We start from the raw sequence: 21,220 nt of genomic DNA, 5'->3' as shown, positions 1-21,220 counted from the left end.
TTCGCGATGTCTTATTGTGTTGTAATGCTGTTACTTTTTTAATCAACCCTTTCAGATATCATTGGGATAAATCTTTCACTGAAACTTCAGATGGTCGGGAATGTTATACCTTTACTTTAAGTTTACTAGTATCAACCAAAGGGTCACTTAATTTGCCAAAATGATTTTAAAATATTTCTTAACCGAGAATATATTTGAAATATGACCCTATAAAGCCACTATTATAGTTGTAATCTCTAGATTAAAATCTTTTACACACGGATTAGTTTTAAATGGCATTTTTTTAATTTTCACTTGTAAATTAGAGCATTTAAACTCTAGGTGGATGAACTTCATTGTGTTAAGTTACGTTCCCTGAGCATGTTATTAAAATGGTCAGGTGATTGTCTATATATATATATCATTACTACTTATATGTTTATATCGTATGTATACATGCATGTAAGTAGTGAATTGTTAGGGGGTTGCATCGTGCCCCGGAGCCATAAAATAAAGACGAGGTCATTTTTTAATATATAAGTCGAACGTTTACTATGTATAAGTCGAGCCGTTTTTCTATATATAGACTGGGATCTTTTGAGCAAAAGTGAGCTCATATGAGCTTTATGCTCCCGACGCCAGTTCCAACATAGAAAACTGCATAATATTATAAGATTTATATATTTTTGAAACCTGTTTAGTCGCCCATACATGTACCTACGAAATAAATTAACAGACTGTGACCCTAAATTAAAAAAATCAATATGTTGGATGGGCGTGTTTGTCAAATCCCGTGTAACATGGTGTAACAGTAACGTAAAGAAAGAGATAATTTTAAAATTAGTAAATCCTGCAGAACAATTTCTGCCCTTTTGCTAACTTGTTATGAAAACAATGCTAAGTGTGTCGTTTCGTTTTAAATCCATAAGAACCCGGTCATGAAACGGATTAACGGGATTACACGACCAGATTTTACTAGGTTACTTTGAATACACACCGATTTTTTTATTTAAGTTTTCGATTACTGTTGCATACTTGATACAGTGGATTTACTTAGTATTTGGCCCACAGAAGTGGACGTGTTGAAAAATGGAAAAGAAATTATTTAATTCGTGACGATTAATTTGACATATTAATCAAAAATGGAGAAATTTTTGATTTCCATTCTGCTGCTCTGTGTCATTCTTCTAACAGGTACGTGCATAGATCTATAGAAGACGAGTCAGAATGTCGCAGCATATTTTTCAACAGTGCAATTGTACTATCAAGACACGAATGTGAATTATATACCACAAATTCTTTATGACCATAAAAGTAAATTGCTATCGTTTATCTTTCTCTTTCCAGCTGGTAAAGAACATTTTTTTTAGCATACCCCACTTTTTTTAATACTGTTACGGGCCAACCTGAATAAATTAAAAAAAAAAATATTGTAAGTGCAGATCTAGGAATGGCAAATGCGTCGGGAGTCGGAAGGGGTGGGGGGGGGGGGGGGGGGGCTAGAGCGGGCTTAGCCCCAACAAACAACCACTCACCCACCCACCCTGTTTTGCTTGAAGTCAAGCCCCCCCCCCCATTTCAATTTGCTTCCGACACCCCCCTCTGGCTCCTGGGAACAAATTCTGGATCGCCACATGCATTGCAATTCCAAGGAATTTGAATAAAATTTTTCAGTCCCTGTCTTGTAGAGCACAGCTATGCGGACTATTGCCTGACGTACTACTCAAACAACATCAACACCTACTATATGTACTGTGCGGACGGATGCTGTGGATACTCACACGACAGAGAGTGCTGTAACAAGATCAAGTACGTCTACTTTTCTACATCAAACTATTTTTGAGATCCATTGATTTTCCCGAGTTTCTGAAATCTTAATCAGAAAGAACACGTTTTGAATTCTTGCAATTTCTTAACATTTTTTTTTCTTTCAATTTTTCTCATCATCATTGCATTTTTCGTTCTGTTTTTCTCCATTTCTTTTCTTTTTTGTCATTCAAAATTTTATCAAGTCCACAGAATTATTGACAACCAAGGTATATTATATCAAGTAAAAACTGAAGGAAAAAAAATTGAAATTTTATCAAGTCCATAGAAGTATTGACAGCCAAAGTATATTATGTCAAGTAAGAACTGAAGGGAAAAAATTTGCCCCCATGGACATGACCGTCAAGCTATCTAAGTCTGGTTTGTCTGTTTCAGCTCGGGGGCTATCGCTGGGGGTGTGATCGGGGCTCTATTGGCCATCGCCATCGTCGCTGGCGTCATCGTGTACTGCTACATCTCCAAGAAGAAGAAGAAAAAGAAGGAAGAAGAAGAGATTGAGGATGGGTTTGAGTTTAACATCAGTAAGTATAGTTTTTGCATGTAGTGGTTAAAAAAAAGGTCCCAAGACCAATTCATCTGTTTATAATCCTTAAAAAAATAACAAACCTTTTATCTTTTTAACATTATCTCTCTCTCTCTCTCTCTCTCTCTCTCTCTCTCTCTCTCTCTCTCTCTCTCTCTCTCTCTCTCTCATTTATGTATAACCATAGTAGTTCAAACTTGAGAGAATTTCTTATTTTCACTTACCATATAAACACCTGTTTCGATATTATGTAAAGAATTACATATGTATATACCAATGCACAATATCTATTCCATATTTCATAGAAGTGGAACTACTACTATACATAGATGAACTTTGATCCGCGTCGTTTAAAAATTAAAATAATTCAAATTATGATACTTTGACCCCCACCCCAATACCCCACCCCAGCGGATCAAAGTTACTGTAGGTGTTTGGGACTTTTCTGTTTTAAGATCACCCTTACATGGGATATGGATTACCACCTGCAGGTGAACCAGAGCCAGGCTACCTGAACCAAGGCTTCCCGGGGGCTCCACTCGGACCACCGCCGGCGTACGACCACCCACCCCCGGCTCCCATGGCCACTGTCGGGGCTAGAGGAGGGCCAGACGACCTGTCGCCGCACCCCACAGAACCCATCTGAAGAGATGGAGAAGGATTCAAGAATTCAATGAGCCCTTTTCTGTGTTTAAATTGAATATTAATGTTTTTGAAGAATGTTTACTACATTTGATATTGAATACCGTGTGGTTTTATAATACAGATTACATGTGCATTGTATTATGACATGCGCATGGTTTTTTTATACATTAATTTTCATTTTATCAATTGAATGTAAATCACAATTGTATACATGTTAAAAAAAAACTTCAACTCTTGGTCAAAGTTAACGATACCTAAACACATGACAATACTGAGATATTCTTTGTAAATATTGTTCTGTTATTATTATTTTTTTATTGCGATATATATGTATCTTAATTGTGACCTCATAGTTTTTATTGAATGGATTGTGAGGTTACAAAACAAGGCTATTCATTCAGTCACCATTAACTAGCTGCTCAAAATCCTCACAAAAGTTTGATGGAAGCAAGGAATGTTTCTACACATTCTACTTTGTGTTAAAGTGTATTGGATAGCGTAATGTAAAAAAAAATAATAAAGCAATTTTACAGCGTTTAATTTTATTTGTTGTTTTTTTTCCCTTGAGCTTTATTACTATTTTTTATCTTCAAGTTCTTGCGATAATTATATATATAACAATAAAAATGGATATAAAACCGCTAAGTATTAAAAGGATTATGTTCTAGTTTATATTCAGCACATTCAGACGAAGAGAGATAATTCGAATATAAGAGCAGAACATAAGGTAAATTACTGCATGCATGTAATGAACATTTATATGATGTTACAAACAATTCATTATTGATGATTTTAAAATATGGGGTTTTTCATAGATGAAGATACCATAGCAGTTATGTTCAATTTTAACAATATAGAGCCTAAATGCAATTAATGTTCAATACAAAAAAAAAACGTATCTATTTTTGCACTACATGATTCTGAGTGGAAATACATGTACATTGTACCTATGTTGAAGATATTCAATTAAAAAGTTAATGACATATCACTCAAGATAATACAATATGATAATGATTATTTAATGAACTAATAGGGTCGTGTAAATAACAGAAATTCATAAAAATGTTGGTGAAGTTAGTACATGGATATAATTGAAAGAAGGCCTCTAAAGACAAAATCACTTTTTTTTCGACTCGAGAAAACGGACGACCAAAATCCCTTAAATTTTGATATGCCTGATATTATCATAAAATGATATGTATATTCTAAAAGAGACACTTTGATTTTTCAACAATCTTTATAAAATTTCATTTATCTTATTATGTCGCACTTCATTTCAACATATAACACCAGGAAATATGAATGATATCAAACTGTCTTATGAAAGTAATATACTAGTATAAAAATACATTACAAGATCAGATAAAATGCCTTTGCAATAACAGGTTTCGGGGCAGTTCAACTCATTGGAAAACAATAAAACTCATCAACAAGTACAATTCAGTTTATGTCAGTTGTTCAAAAGTTTAAAATTCGTCTAAGCAGCAACTCGAAGATAGACAGATAAATGCAAAAGTTGCCACACTCTAAAAATAAAATAGTATTCCATAACTTAAACAAAGTTTTGAATTCTGATTTTGTTAAATTTACTGTCAGATCTATATGGGGAATGTCAACGCTAGGGAGATGGACACACAAGAAATTCATGCCGCCCTAAGGAAATAATACAGCCGTATAACCTGATAACTGGACAGTCCTAGCGGTAGAATATGGGGGAAAACCACTGACAACAGTTTTTACTGCATCAAAATGTATCATTAATTACATTCTAAAAACCTGGAAAAGGTCGGGCGAGTACTTAACCTTATAGGAGGAATATCTCTCAAAGGCTACTCTTTACATTAAAAAAATTCAATTTGAAGAAAAAGTGGTCGGAAATTATACATAATGAACGTGTAGGAAAAAATGATCCAGCATTTTCATTTTCAATGCTTTTGATATTCAGAATTTTTGTATGATTCTCAAATTCTGGCCATCCTGAATAACCAGACAATGCATTTTGACTGCATTAAAATATTCCACAGAAATATCAATTGTCAAACTTGTTATTATCTATAAAAAAAAAATTGGAGGGAATGGCAATATGAAAGTTAAATAAATCTCAAAATACATGTAACCTTAAAGAAATTATTTGTCAAGGAGACTAGGTAGATTACAAATTAGCCGTCAGATCTTCTTTTAAATTTTTAAGATATATCGTCTTTAGCTATTTATAAAACTACATGTATTCTTTGATAGGAGATTTTGAGTTCATATATTATAACCTTTTAACCTGTTTATGTAGGCATTTTCCTATATTCTTATATAAAGCTCTTCTTTTGAAAGAAGAAAAATACGGTCTAAAAATGGTCATGACCATCGAGCCCTCTTAAATTGCAAAATAGGTTATTTTTCATAAGCCCAACCCCCCTTCCCGTGTATGAGAGTTATTCCCCTTTCAAGAGTTCGCGTGACTTTTCATATGTCACATGATCATTACTTCAAAGATGGCGAAGACAGGGAAAATGGATATGAATTCGTTGAACGGGCCGCTGGCCGATCTGGCGGCGATGAATACGCACAAAATGGCAATAACGAGGGATTATATTTCACAACCAAGAATCAGTAAGTGAAATTTTTCGCTGGTAGAGGTGGATATTGCCCACAATTCTCCTTTCTCGCCCACAGGGTGTCCCGAACAACACCGGTACGCGTAATACGTGGGTAAGATACCTGGGTTGTGTGGCCCAGGGTATAACTGTATAACCTATATGTCCTCCATAGATAATTCAAGAAAATGTCGCCATTAATAAATAAACCATTCTACTTGAGCAGCGTTGACTGTTCTGTTGAAATGGAATTACATGATGTATGATAATAATGCATTTTGTTCTGTACAAGGATTTACTTGGTGGGTGGCTAGGACTTGATATATACCCTACCCCCATCCCACCCCATCTCAGTGCTCTTTTGAGTATTAATGCATTCTGTTTTTAATTTGAATGATGTCAAGTCGCGGAGAATTTCGATAATAATTAAATATGTTACAGCTGTAAAATGTCGTGAAGTAAATCTTCATCTGACATGTATAATTTGGCTAACTTCAGAATCTGTTAATTTTGCTGCAAAAATCATGGCAATTTCGGAAAAAGAATTGCATGTTTCGTTATAAATTTACACAGAGAAAGATTGGTATTGCATGTTTATACACAAAAATTAAGAGCCCTGTGGAGGTATATACTGTAATGTATGGTACATGAAATGATAAGGCCTTTCTAATGAATTTAGGCCTTTGAAATTCATTTGAAGAGAAATTCATTTTTTTTTCCTTGTGAGAATCTCAATGTATAGGGTTTACATGAAAATATAGACATATATTCTAATAGCAAGACAAAAACAGATTGAATTGCACTGAAGAAAAGAAATGCAAGTAAATGCATGCACACTTAAGAGCATTTCAAAACATTTATTGATTTATTGACTTGTGCACTTGCACTGTCAGCCCCAAATTTTTTGTTTAGATAGTGATCGGGATGCAGTTAGGAGTACATATATACAAATTAAAATTATTAAGAAGTTCATAGATAAGAGCAAGAAGATAGAGTATGCATATAAGCAATTGCATTTGAATTTATTTATATTTAAATAGTATTGAGGTACATGTTAATTAAATGAAATATTGTGAAATAGGTTTTTTTATAGCTTCTGTACCATTTTTGTTAATAGGAAAATCTATATATCAATTTTTAAGGAGAATTCATTTTGTAATGGCGAACTAGTGGTGGTGGCAGTATTTCTGTCACAGAGTGTTATTGAAATTAAAACTCTTTTTGTAAGGTGGCTAAAGTTATATTATTGCTGAAAGTTAAACAGGATGTGGCACTTTATTAGGTGGCTAGTGGTAACAAATATAGGCAATTTAAATTCCCAGGTAAGAAAATAAAACAACCATACATTGCAGGAACTAGGAACTTTTTATAAAATTTTGTTTATGCTGAAACATATGGAGGGTAATCGTGTTCAAAAATCCAGACATGTAAACTTGTTAATCCGAATATGTAATCGTGTTGATGTGTGAGCCTGAGCATGAATATGTGTAATTCTGATCGTGTAACCTATAAAACTCGGGCATAAACACGTGTAAGATTTGACTCAGTTCCTTCGCTTGATGCACATTTTGCAACTTTATTGTTTACATTAGTTAATTAAACCTTCAACTTTGCACACTTTCAATCCGTAGTTTCTGCGTTTGTAACTTCAGGCTCGGCAATAGCACATCTTACATGATACAAATTGACAAATGTAAAGTCTACAAGTTTGTCGAATTTTGACATGACCTTATATGGCAACTGCCTTGCTGCGGGAAAAGGCATACCGTATCCGCCGGACCGGAATGAACGAAAAATAAACATAATATTCAGCTAAACTGTTGCAATAAGCTTTTAATGAACGACATCTTTTCTATCGAAAACACCGGTATTACTTTTAGAAAAAAAATTGAGGAATGATTGAAACTGGACCAAAAAGGAAGATGTTCATGTAGAAAAAAAAATCGTTGCCGATGTAACGAATGCGCTAATTTCCATAATATAATTCTTATGGTATTATAAAAGGAAATGCCTAATATCTTATATCTCTAAAAAAAATTGACATGTAATTTAAACTGGAATATAAGTAAATGCGTACTCTTTTCTAGAAATGAGACGGATCAAGAAATTTCCTAAGGGGGTAAATATATTTTGAGCGGCATGGGGTTCGAAGACCGCCGTGAGGTCCCATGTAACTCCATTGCTTCTGAATTCTAAGAATTTCGAGAGTGAAATTTTAACCGGGTTTCCGATTATTGAAATAGTAAAAATTGCAGACGGGCGAGTGGCTGTCAAAAAGGTACCCTTATTGTACTGGTAACTCCTCGAACAGTTTTTAAGATAGGAAGTTGTTCTTTTGCAGATCATTTATACGTATATATCAGAAGTATGCAAATTGCTAGGATTTTGATTTCTGATAATCGATAAAAATATCAGCTGTTGAACTTAGTTATTTTGGGCAAAAACATTGCATATAGAGTACCCCATTTTTACTCTTGTTATTTTTCTGAATTAGTTAGAACAAACGACCTGCAAGGATTTGGTAAGAAGATGGGGGAACAAGATAGCGCAAATGCCCATTTGATTTAGTCATAAAATACAATTTAAAATTTAAACATTTTTCCAACTAAATATACTTGAAAATATTATAATACAAGTTTACAAAAGCACAATTTCTAACTATATTCAGTTTTGAAAATTTTAATAAACGATAAGAAAATTTTTTTTATAAAATGTTGGTTGTATCGAACCCTCAACCTAAAAACCCTAGCTCTGTAATGTTATCTAATACCTGGTGCTCTAACATTTGAGCCATTTCAGTCACAACAATCTTCATTGTTAAATGCTATATCTGACTTCATCCACAAATTTACGGACTTGTATTATTTTTCTAAAACGTTCAAATGCTGCGATACAAAATGACATTTTTTAAGTATAGTGGGTCATCTCTCCACGTTTGTGTTGATTGAAATTGGTTTGATTTTCTTTAAACCTTATATAGATTATGACAAAAATATGGAGCTCTGACCCACTCTAAAAAACAAAAGTCATTGAAGTTCTAAAAATGCCACTATTTGGAGGTTTTGACACGCATACGCCATTTTAAATCAACATTATTCCAAACATTTAACAAATGGAAGGGTTATTAATCGATGTTATGGTAAATATACATTGTTTTCAATAATTTAGAAAGAAATCATGAGATTTGTTGACACTTTAATTTTATAGTATCTTATCTCTCCGCATGTGGGCAGTTTACACGCCTTATTCACCCATCTTCTTTTCGCGGAAAAATTTATGTTACTTTACGTGTATTTATACTTTTTGTTGTTGTGTAAGTGAAAGATAAATAATAACACAATCTTCAATAATAATAATAAAAAAACTAGCGCATAATTTTTGGGCGCCGTAAATTGAAGTTTTACTATGGGAGGCACTGTAGCTCAAAGATCGTCCATCTGTATTTTTAAACAGGGAGCTACAGACCTGCAGCTAGTTCACAAATGGCTGTAGAGCTGTATTATACTAGCTCTTCAGAAATTTTTTATCAGCCAACTTCACAAAGTGAGTCTGTATTGAACCGACATTCAGGACGTCATACTCAATCCCGTAATAATTGCTTTAAATAATTTTTTTAAAATGTTAATTTTTACCTTCATGATAGGCTTTTTTTCCTATATATTGCCGACAATGCAAAGAAACAATTCTTAAAACAATTTATACACATTTTAATTTCACGATAACTTTGCAACTCAGCTGACAGACCCCGTGTAATTTTTCGCGTGGAGGGGAGGGGGGGGGGTCTTGTCACAACTTTTTGGTAGCGATAAGGATGCATTTGGAGATATTTTCTTAATTCAGCCGAGGCCTATACTTTAACACCTTGTTGCATGTACTCTAATAACAGTGGCATCGGAAGCAAATCGACGGGGGGGGGGGGGGGGGGGGCTAAACTAATCATGAAAAATATTGACAAGAATTCCCATAATCATGAAAATTCTAATCCGTGGGGGAGGGTATACCAATAACTCCAATCTTACCTGTCCAATTCCCCCCCCCCCCCCCCCCAAATCATGAAATTCCTAATCCGTGGTGGTGGTGGTGGTGGGGGGGGGGGGGCTACATATAGTATACCTACTATGACTCTAATTTTAAATAAACTATTAATAATTCATTCTCTTTAAGGTCTTTTAAGGAACAATTTTGTTTGTTGGGAGGAAAAAGTAGGGTGGGGGGGGGGGGTTGAATCCTCCCTGTTGCTATGTTCCTAATGGTTAGGTCTAACTTGGCAAAAAAGTGGGGGTGGTGGGGGGCTAAGTCCCCCCCCCCCCCTAGCCCCCCCCCCCTCCCGGTTCAGACGCCTATGAATAAAAATGCGTATATATCTTTATACACGTGTATTCAAACAAAGTCATTAAATGTATTTTTTTCAGTTCTAAGAGGATATCTGAAGCCGATCGAATTCTTTACTCGCATCTTTTATACATTCTCTTGATTAAATGTACACCAATCTCATAATTTAATTTTCCGAAAAATAATACTCTATGAAATGTTGTTATCCAGAGATAATATGATTATAGGCTTACCTAATATATTTATTTTATTTATTCCGTCCCTATTCCGGCGATTACGGCATGCCTTTACCTGCAGCTAGCCTTTTTCTATCAGTGACGTCACTGTTTCCATATAAGGTCATGTCAAAATTCGACAAACTTGTAGACTTTACATTTGTCAATTTGTATCATGTCAGATGTGCTATTGCCGAGCCTGAAGTTACAAATGCAGAAACTACGGATTGAAAGTGTGCAAAGTTGAAGGTTTAATTAACTAATGTAAACAATAAAGTTGCAAAATGTGCATCATGTGAAGGAACTGAGTCAAATCTTACACGTGTTTATGCCCGAGTTTTATAGGTTACACGATCAGAATTACACATATTCATGCTCAGGATCACACATCAACACGATTGCATATTCGGATTTACAAGTTTACATGTCTGGATTTTTGAACACGATTACCTTCCATAGAAACAATTGATATGAATTGCCTTTTGGTCACACAATTAATGTTGTAAACAAAACAAAGCTGAAGTAATCATCCCATTCCCTGTGTAGTGTACATGAATATGCCTATGATGATATTAATACATAGTTGTTTGATTGGATTAGGTGACCATTATCCTGATCATTTCTCTAGAGTGGTAATTTTTCCTGTGTACCTTTAAGAAATAAATATTTGAGTAGCTGTTTTAAATGTAAAAAAAAAAGAATTTAGAAATGTCGTGAATAGTAACATCAATCTCCAGGATATAAACCTGCCTTTGATTTGATCCAAAGAATACTTTGAATTTTGATGACAGATAAAGCAAATAAATATGAAGTTGTATTAAATCATCCATGGACTTCAGTGTGTAGGATATAAATAAAAATTACTATCCTGCACCCACAAGCGGCTACGGAGATTTCCGATGGCTGCATTGCTATTGGTATTGATCCCATCCCTTCCCTTTACGCGAAATGTCTCTTATTGTCTACCTACAAACTGTTCCATTGATCTCCTTATAGATTTTCGCGGGCCACGATGGCTCTCTCTCTCTCTCTCTCTCTCACTCCACTGGATTCTCCCTCTCGGCTCTAACTCTCAGAGTCCCATTGATTTCTGTGTCTGTGCTTCCTTATACTCTGTAGTAAGATTGTACATGCAGTCAGATGGGATTCAAATAGGATTGGTTTGATTAAAATGATGTTATCGATAATAAAATGAATGTGTATTAATTACAATACTTGCAGCAATTTGTAAGGATTATAGTTTATTGAGCATGTGTTTTTGGTAACTGTTGTTGAATACATTTATATTTTTACACGGAACAACCTTAAAAAATGTAAAAAGCTCACATTGTTAAAGATAACATGTTTATCCTCTGGTCAACTTCAATTATTAAAATATAAATTATATAATTACCACTCTTGACCATTTGAAAGTTCTTGAGAAGGATAATTTCTTTAAGTTAATACATGGACATTTTTTTAATCCTATAGTGTATGTACATATGTAAGCTTTCATGTCTTTTCCAGCATACAAGACTGTGTCTGGTGTCAACGGTCCACTTGTCATTTTGGACGATGTGAAGGTAAAGCTTACTTGTGCTGTCTCAAAAGTTACAGATGACAGATGTTACAGTTCTATTTTTATCAAAGATATACATGCATTTTCCAAACATTTATATATACATGACGTGTATGAGTAATTGATATTTTAAAAATGATGAAAAAAAAAATGTATGAAATATTCTATTTGGTGCATGTAGTTGATACATGTATTGATGAAATATTGATGAAAGGTCTTAAATCATTTATGCTGCTAAAAGTAGATGTATGTTGCTATTTTTCAGTTTCCAAAATTTGCCGAGATTGTCCAGTTGACCTTGGCTGATGGAAGTTCAAGAATGGGGCAGGTGTTGGAAGTCAGTGGATCCAAAGCTGTAGTACAGGTATATCCATCTTACTCATAGGTATCACACCTGTAAACCTCTCAGGTGTACAATGGAAGCCAGCAACTTGATAGAAAGCCACATGTTGCTAATTGTACATTAGGACAGTGGCAATGACCGGTTCAGATAGATCTCTAGCTGCTCCGAGGTTCTTATAAGCACTAGTGAATTCGATGTACAAAAATGATGTAAACAGCAAATTAAATGGTTGTGGAAACTTGCAGCAGTACATGTATATACCATGCATTAGTCAAGTCACATGTACACACAGACACACACACTAGGTATAGTGAGGACAGTGACTATAACACACCTGGTCTACTGTGGCATGTACATTAATATTTTTCCCTGTGTACCTGAACATTCATCATATAAGTTCATTGCCTCTGAAGCACACAGCTTATATGTAATTCTTAATCAGACCGTGATATGTCACAAGCCTGAAAGAAGCAATCCAAGTTTGTCTTCTCTGTTGACTGTTAACTCTAATAAGCATGTTGACAATCAAGTTTCATCGCAATATTGTAATAATATATATACAATGTACAGTACATGTACTCATAAGTGCACAGAGTAAGTGATGTAGCTCAAGTACTTCTTAATCCTCAGTTATATTTTGTGGTTAGACAAGTACTATCTAGTTCAGAATGAAATACTGTTGAGATGTGTACGTAGTGTGTGTCATGTAATTGTTTTTTTCCCTCATATCCATTGGTTGAATAGTAGTTTAGTGAGTTCCTTACTTGCTAAGTTGTACAGATAATTATAGTAATTTCATCTAATTTCAATCAGCAATCATATGATAGTGCACAGTAGCAGTAATGATCAATTATTGTCCATGACAGTGTCATGATGAAGCCAGCTACTTACAATGTAATGCTATATCACTGTATTCAGTACATTAAGTGATTTAGTAGATGGCTCCGCTGTCTCTTAATTAACCTAGTTGGTAACTGATCTATATCTCAACACAAACAGTACTTTTTATTTGCTAAGTATCACTCATGCAGTACTTTAAAAAGATATTCATCGTATGTAAGGGTAGATGTATCATACAGTAAATGTTATGGACATCCTCATGAACAAATTTTATTTATTTTTCTCATCCAGCTCATTCGATAGATCTTTAGAGATCTTCTCAAATTCATCCCATCACAATTTGTGGGAGTTATTGTATACAATACCAGCTAAAATAAGACGATACTTCAGTACATTGATACACTATGATAATGTTTTATTAAACTTTGGGTCATTGATATCTAGATACTATATTACCCAAAGCTTGACCTAGTTAGTCTATCTGTGCCATTGCACATACTTTATAAACTGTGTGAATTGACCATCCAGAACCTGTTTGTGTATATGTTAATTTACACAGTATATGAAGCAAGGGAAAACGGAAGCATCATATTGTATTGTATATATCTATAAAAGACAGTAGTGCACAATAATGAATCAATTTTTTTTATACTACTTCAAACATATTTGGATAATAAAAGGCAGCAGACAGTATCTAGTAGTGGTGATGTATGTTAAATAAATATTGCCTTTGTAATGCAGTGATATTGGACATTTTGGGAGTGATTTTTGCCAGGGTGACTTTCACCTACTCTGGGATTTAGGATCAGTTATCTATAGCTCACTGTATATTGACTAGGGAGTAGGGTTATGTACATAGAAACCCAGGATTTTGGGGGGTGAAGTTCTGCATGTTTATCTAATTCTTGAGACTCTTGATTGAGTACAGGTAAAATTTGGTCAGGGACGGAATGTCAAATGTTGTATGCTTTGGGGCAATTGTTGACTTTATTATCATTGCTGTAGCTATAATGTTAGCTAAACTGCATGAAATGATAAACTATGTGTTAAGTGGTGAGAGACAGTTGAAATTAAGAATTAGACTTAATGAAAAAAAAAAACAATCATGCTAAAATAAAATGGAGAAAACAATGACACTTTCAAGGAATGATGATGTGATAGTTATATGGAAGAAAAAGGAAATTATTAACACTTGCACTATTTTGTCACTATAGGTTTGATCATTATATGTTATAGAGAAATTACACAGTAGTATTAACCCTTTGGAGTACTTTGTAAATTATGTTTTGCCAAGATGACCCCCCCCCACCCACCCCACCAAATAAAAAAAGAAGTTATAGTAAAAAGATTTGATTCAACTACATGTATGTCTGGAATGGATTTTTTTTTCATTGTTATTTATATTTTTTAAAATTTTCATAATTGTATGTAACTTGTAATGATAGGTTAGGTAAATTAGAAAGATAGTTATAAAGTTCATGTAGTCATAAACTACTTATCTATATGCATGAGAATTAATGCAAGATGATTGGGAACAGTGTATATGCTTCGTCAGTGAAGGAGAGATAACTCAAGAAAGCTAATAAGATGTCTCAATTAAGGTTCAAAGTTACACAAAAGTACATGTACCAATACTCAAAATGATGTACATAACTTTGACTGGCTTTGTAGGTGTTTGAGGGAACATCAGGAATTGATGCCAAACACACACTATGCGAGTTCACAGGAGACATTCTGAGAATGCCTGTGTCAGAAGACATGTTAGGTAAGTGGACATATCACCAAAAAACATTAAATGCCATGTATTATGTACACTTAAGTCTTTACAAAATACAATTTTGAATTTTGTTGCAAAAGTTATTGACTGTTTTCCTCATGGCTATAAAGATATTATGTTAAAACAGTTTATATGCAATGACTGGATATATTTGTGGATAAGAAAAATCTTAAGCTTTTTAATATGTTTCAGGTCGAGTGTTCAATGGATCAGGGAAACCCATTGACAGGGGGCCCCCAGTACTGGCCGAGGATTACCTAGATATCCAAGGTAAGTTTACAATTAGAAATATATATTAAATAAAGTTAAGGACTACATAAATGCCCAAGATAAGTTGAAAACTACCTAGATATCCAAAATGAGTTGAGGACTACCTGGATATTCAATGTAAATTGAGGACTACCTTGATGTTCAAGGTACGTTGAGGACTACTTGATATTCAAGGTGGGTTGAGGACTACCTTGATGTTCAAGGTGAGTTGAGGACTGCCTGGATATTCAAGATTAATTGAGGACAACACTGACATCCTTGGTGAAATAAACAGGACCAGGTACTTAAATGTCAATTTGAAATTACATGTAGTTTTGACTAGATGTCCAAAAAAATTGAGGAGTGGCTGAATCTTACAGATTCAATGTGAGTTTATAATTACCTAGACATCTCCATTAAGTTGATTATTGTACTTAAATGTATAAATGAGGGACAACCTAGATATCCATTGTGAGTTTATGATTACCTAGATATATATATAAAGTTGAAAACAATACTTAAATATCCAAGTAAAGGACAAATAGACATCCATGTTAAGATTACTGAGACATCCATTTTATCAGTACCTAATGACTACCTAGATTACAAAGCAAGTTGAGTTGAAACTAGATGTCATGGATATGTTTACGATTTACTATGAAGAGAGAGAGTTGAGGACTTCTTCTTATTGCTGTGGACTGCCTAGAAACAGATTTTTGACATATACATACATATCCTAAGATTGGCCTGCTTGTATCAGAAATTTTGTTTTATACAATTAAACCTCAATAACTAATAAATGAACATTATTATGAAAGGGAAAAAAAAGAAAATTAATTAAACTACCAGCAACTAAAATGTTGTACAATGTACAAGGATTTTTTATGTAGAGATAAATGTTTGAATATTAACTGGTAGGTGTGTTTGTGTAAGATCATGTAAATGACTTCTTTGGTCTATGGAAAGTGTTTTTTATCTGCTATAGGTCAGCCCATTAACCCCTGGTCTAGGATCTACCCTGAGGAAATGATCCAGACTGGCATCTCCGCCATTGACACCATGAACAGTATCGCCAGAGGACAGAAGATCCCCATCTTCTCTGCTGCTGGTCTCCCTCACAATGAAGTATGACATATGTAATTAAGGAAAACTTGTGTCTACCAAGAAAAATCTGTCATTTTAGGCCATAAAAAATAATGTTTTGTTTTTTAGGCACCGTCACATCAGGTCAAATGCTGCTGCATTTATAAAATCTTTGTGGAAGAGCTTTTCAATTTTAGTGAAAATATGAAAATTGAGTTATTCCCCATTTTGCAGATCATGCATTCAAATTGAGATCAATTACCATACTTGTCAATATTTACCTTAGAATCTTTAGCCTGCGAGAAAATAAAGATTAATTTTCTATGGCATAAATATTCCTTTTGTTACTTTACATTGTACTTTTCAAAGTACTGTATACAGGCTTATTTTCGCCCTGTGTTATTTTCATCACTTGTAAACAGTTTTCCCCATCGTCCACCCAAACTTGTGTTAAAAGAGAGATAATTTGAGACATTGAAATTTCCCCAGTCTTAAATTCCCTCATTGATAAAGAGAAGGAAAGGGGCGAAAATAAAATGGGGGCTAATATTTTCCTGTATACAATACATCTATTACAATTTTTCTGTCTTTATACTTAAATTTTGATAGCACTGACCTATTTATGTGATCTCTCCCCTCAGATTGCCGCCCAGATTTGTAGACAGGGAGGTCTGGTCAAACTTCCAGGGAAGAGCGTGCTGGACGACCATGAAGATAACTTTGCCATTGTGTTTGCTGCCATGGGTGTAAGTTTTTTGCAACACCAGTTATGAAAAAAAATGTTTGTAAGGAAAATGAACTGCTTTGCAAATTCATATGCATAAAGGTCTGTAGGTAATTGAAAATAAAGAGGAGACTTAAGCTTTTACTCCAGTTTGATAGATCCAAGTATGGTTGTATGAAGTCAGGAAAGATAATCGCTACAAGCGGTATACACTGTACTCTGTATATTACAGGTGAACATGGAGGCAGCTAGATTCTTCAAACAAGACTTTGAAGAGAACGGTTCTATGGAGAATGTGTGTTTATTCTTGAACTTGGCTAACGACCCAACGTAAGTACCCTGCAGTAAGCAAGGTTGTTTTGGAATGTAACTCATTGCTGGATGTCAGCAATCAGACACTCAATGTCAACAGTTCTCAAGAGTTCTGAACTCACTGTATCACTTTGTGTTTTAGAATTGAGCGCATCATCACTCCTAGAATAGCTTTAACCACGGCCGAGTTCTTGGCTTATCAGTGTGAGAAGCACGTGCTGGTCATCCTCACAGACATGAGCTCCTACGCCGACGCCTTGAGAGAGGTTAGTAAGGGCTTCATAATAGGGTTAACATCAAAATATTAAATGTCATTCTTTTTTTCGTTGCAAAATTGTTTGAATTTCCAAGTCTCACTTTTATTTTTCTAACAGTTGTGAAATGTAGGAAATCAAAACAAAAGATTGGGTTTTATGTTCTTAAAATTTAATACTAATTAATTGAACCTCAAAATTAAGTAATTGTATAAAATAATGAATCTACAGTACGGTATCTCAGATTATAGATAAAATTGGCCAGCTTGGTTGCTAAGTTGTTCTGTTTATATGTAGGTATCAGCAGCCAGAGAGGAAGTCCCCGGTCGTCGTGGTTTCCCTGGTTACATGTACACAGATTTAGCCACAATATACGAGAGAGCTGGTCGTGTAGAGGGCCGGAATGGCTCCATTACCCAGATTCCCATCTTAACTATGCCAAACGACGGTAAGTATTAGAATACAGCTAAATCTCCATTTGTCATACATACCAAGTAACCTTAATGATGGTAATTATTTATATATATACCAAGATTTCCATTAGCTATTTGTACTGTTAACAATTTTTTAGATTTCATTATCTTCTCAAATTTAGAAATGTAGACAACCCAATCAAAGTTATATTCTAGAAATGTTATTGAAATTTGTTTTGAGGGTCATTAGTTTAATTTCCTGGAGGTTTAAGAACTGATTATTATAATAAAACAAGTAGAAACAAAAAATCTTATGACAGGGTTTACTATTCCTGGCCCATACAATGTGGTCTTTTGTGAATTATAGCTGATTGAGGTACTTATAGCTGATAGAGGTACTGTATGTTGTAGATATCACCCACCCTATCCCTGATTTAACTGGTTACATCACAGAGGGACAGATCTATGTGGACAGACAGCTTCACAACAGACAGGTAAGGACAGGTGGATACAGGCGTCTCTCCAGTGACTCTCCTTGTTTTCTCTATTGCAGTAGACTTTCATATTTGGCATTGTTTAGCAGTCATTGCTAAAAATTAATAAAAATTCAGTTTGAGGATTTTATTTATTATTTATTATAAATAATGATGTAGCAAAAAATTTAAGTATAATTTACGTACAACTAAGACAAGATAGTGTTATTAAAGGTTATCTTAATTTTGGTTGCTGTTTAAAGCTTTATTTGCTATTTGTTACAGTCAAATATATTCCAGAATACATATTTTGAAAGTTTTTAAACCGTATTTTGTAACTACCAATACATGAATATGGTATTAAATGACACAGTTATTCTTATTGTACATGACAGTATGTTTTGTCAAAAAGAAATTATATAGCTTAAAGAAAAACACAAATATTTATTTAAGCTATGTAACATCTTTAATTTTCAAAGTTTTGACTTAACAGCACACTTTTAGAATGATCGAGTGTGGCCAAATTTGATCATTTTATCTTTAGAATTTGTAACAATATTGTTGATATGTTAGAAAGTGAGTATGTTCTATCCAAACCATGATATTTACCCTGGATATCTGCTCTGGATGTTGAGTCAACATTGTTGACCAGTTTGAGGTGATTTTAGCTTTAATATGGAATCCTCTGCTACATTATTCAATGAAATGAATTATTCCCACCTTAGATCTACCCACCAATCAACGTCTTACCCTCACTGTCTCGATTGATGAAGTCTGCTATTGGGGAAGGCATGACAAGAGAAGACCACTCCGATGTCTCTAACCAACTGGTGAGTCACAGTAAAATACAGTGATCCCTTTAAATTTTCTCATTATTGTGTTAACATACAGAGAAATTTTAATTAGCAACATTCTGTTTACCTGATTTGATGAACTTTTCAATGTTTGAAAATGTATTATAGGGATTTATAATGCAGTTACCCAGAATTTTTATGAGAATAAACTAGACAGTTTGTTCAAAACTAAGCACTATGTCTTGCAAATGAGGCAGTTTTTCGGCTCGCACAATAAAGCTACTTGTAGTTCAAGTGGGAAGTTTTTATCCCAAAAACCAGCATGTATCAAACAGAAACTAAAATATCTTGTCTTTAAAATTACTTGTATTTTGTATTGGTTGGTAATAAAGGTACGATAGAAAATTTCCATTTACCGGTAAAAAGGATTTTCAAATGATTTCTACAGAAATTATTCAAAGCAGTTTATACAGAGATTTGTTGTTCAAAATACATGTTTCACTACAGTCAAACGTCATTATATCAAACTAGATGGGACTGTTTAAAATTTTTTCGAGTATTCGAGATATCAAGGGTAAAATACTACAAAAATAAGTTGTTGGGACTTACAAATCCCTTTGACATATCTATTGTATTCGAGAAATCAAAGTTCAACTGTATATGTATTTGAGTGTTATCAGTTAATGGAGATTTACATGTCTTCTTCAGTATGCCTGTTACGCCATTGGTAAAGATGTACAAGCCATGAAGGCTGTGGTAGGAGAAGAGGCCCTGACCCCTGATGACCTCTTGTATCTAGAATTCTTGACCAAGTTTGAGAAGAATTTCATCTCCCAAGGTACAAAACACTTCAATTGTCAGAATCTTAATAGTTGAAGATTTAGATTTTAATTGTAAACTCTGCATCTACTTCATATATAACTGTGTTTGTAAATGTAACTCGCTAGTCTACTTCATAATACTGATACTCAATGTTGATATGCATTATCTTTTCTAATTGAAATGAACAAGTATTATTTGTTTTGATTTTAAGGAAACTATAACCGTGGTATGCATTTATCGAAGCCCGTGATATGAAATGTAGTAGAGCATCCTTTTTTTTTCATCATATGTTTACATTTATTTAATTCTTTATTTTATTTTTTAGGTCACTACGAAAATAGAACAATCTTTGAATCTCTAGACATTGGTTGGCAGTTGCTCCGAATTTTCCCCAAGCAGATGTTAAAGAGAATTCCCCAGTCTACACTAGAGAAATACTATCCTCGTGATGCTCACAAGATGAACACCAGGGCTGGACCCAGTAAAGGCGCAGAACACAGTACCCAGCTATAGGACCCCTCATCCCCGCCCCACCCCCCTCCAGCAGTGACTTTGTGCATTCCAATTCTACATCATTGATCAAATCATGCTTGTATCAAGTGGCAATATTGCAAAGACTTAGAACTGTAAGCTGGATACATAGTGCTCGTTTCCCCCTATTTATTCTTTGTGTCAGGGTATTTCTTCATGTTATGATATCTTACAAAAATGTTATATAAGTTTCCCCTTTGAAAGGACCCAAAAATTTTTTTTAGTATATACCGGTAATGTGAATTTGGTATGAAGTGCTGATAATAGTGAATATCTTGTCAGGTTTGTTGTTTTTTATGATTGGTTGCAAAATCTAGTCGTATTTAGGCCGTGATATATGTGTCACTGTAGAGCATAGATATATTGGACACACGGTATTATTCTGTCTATATCCTGTAGTGTATAATGCTGATTTCTTGTGACACTTCATTTCTATTTACAATGCCTTTTAAAAGGCAAAATTAGGCATTTATTGTATGCAGATTTAAAAAAAAAAATGAATGTGAAAATGGAGTGCTGTAGTATTTGTCTTGGCTTCATTAGTTACGACTTTAACACTTATATATATACAGTTACATATTAATTGACACTTTGACACGCCCACTTTAGAAAGCAGGGGATTCCCATGACAGCAAGTACTCAGAGTAGCTTTGTGATAGAAAACTTGTTTATAGTCGGATTGTAAATATATCTAAGTAGACAACAGTGATATATTAAAAGGCAATGATTGTCACTTTTGATGCAGAGGAAAAATAAGTATTACCAGCTAATTGTCTTGTCTCTGTAAATTTTGTGATATAAAAAATTATATAGGTAATATATATATTTGATTTGTGAATAAAAAAAACAATGAAAATAAAAGTAATACTCATAATAAATGCATTATTTTATTTAATTAAACAATGACATAATATGCTAGACACCTGCTTTTTTAAAAC

At 34.1% G+C, this 21,220-nt stretch overlaps 2 protein-coding genes across 3 annotated transcripts; both read left to right on the top strand.

The window, feature by feature from the left end:
- The first annotated feature begins 1,013 nt into the window (after positions 1–1,013).
- On the top strand, positions 1,014–3,509 carry LOC128181161 (uncharacterized). 2 transcript variants are annotated; one of them, XM_052849456.1, is made up of 4 exons: positions 1,014–1,173; positions 1,668–1,788; positions 2,182–2,327; positions 2,821–3,509. In XM_052849456.1, the coding sequence occupies exons 1-4, from the start codon at positions 1,122–1,124 to the stop codon at positions 2,973–2,975; spliced, it is 474 nt and encodes a 157-aa protein (XP_052705416.1). In that variant the 5' UTR covers positions 1,014–1,121; the 3' UTR covers positions 2,976–3,509. The 2 variants fall into 2 exon arrangements, with proteins under 2 accessions (XP_052705416.1, XP_052705415.1); XM_052849455.1 differs by having other exon boundaries at positions 1,015–1,173; positions 2,785–3,509.
- Positions 3,510–5,429: 1,920 nt separating this feature from the next.
- Positions 5,430–21,160, top strand: LOC128181662 (V-type proton ATPase subunit B). Its single transcript, XM_052850138.1, has 14 exons — positions 5,430–5,578; positions 11,616–11,671; positions 11,933–12,031; positions 14,522–14,615; positions 14,820–14,897; positions 15,862–16,001; positions 16,601–16,705; positions 16,916–17,013; positions 17,138–17,261; positions 17,547–17,697; positions 18,074–18,156; positions 18,861–18,965; positions 19,638–19,767; positions 20,077–21,160. Exons 1-14 carry the CDS (start codon positions 5,443–5,445, stop codon positions 20,262–20,264), a joined length of 1,587 nt encoding a protein of 528 aa, XP_052706098.1. The 5' UTR covers positions 5,430–5,442; the 3' UTR covers positions 20,265–21,160.
- Positions 21,161–21,220: the final 60 nt, after the last annotated feature.

The sequence above is a fragment of the Crassostrea angulata genome, chromosome 4 (genome assembly GCF_025612915.1).
Source record: "Crassostrea angulata isolate pt1a10 chromosome 4, ASM2561291v2, whole genome shotgun sequence".
NCBI classification, from domain to species: domain Eukaryota; kingdom Metazoa; phylum Mollusca; class Bivalvia; order Ostreida; family Ostreidae; genus Magallana; species Magallana angulata.
Note: the sequence above shows the minus strand (reverse complement) of the source record. Positions and strands in the feature narration are given on the sequence as shown.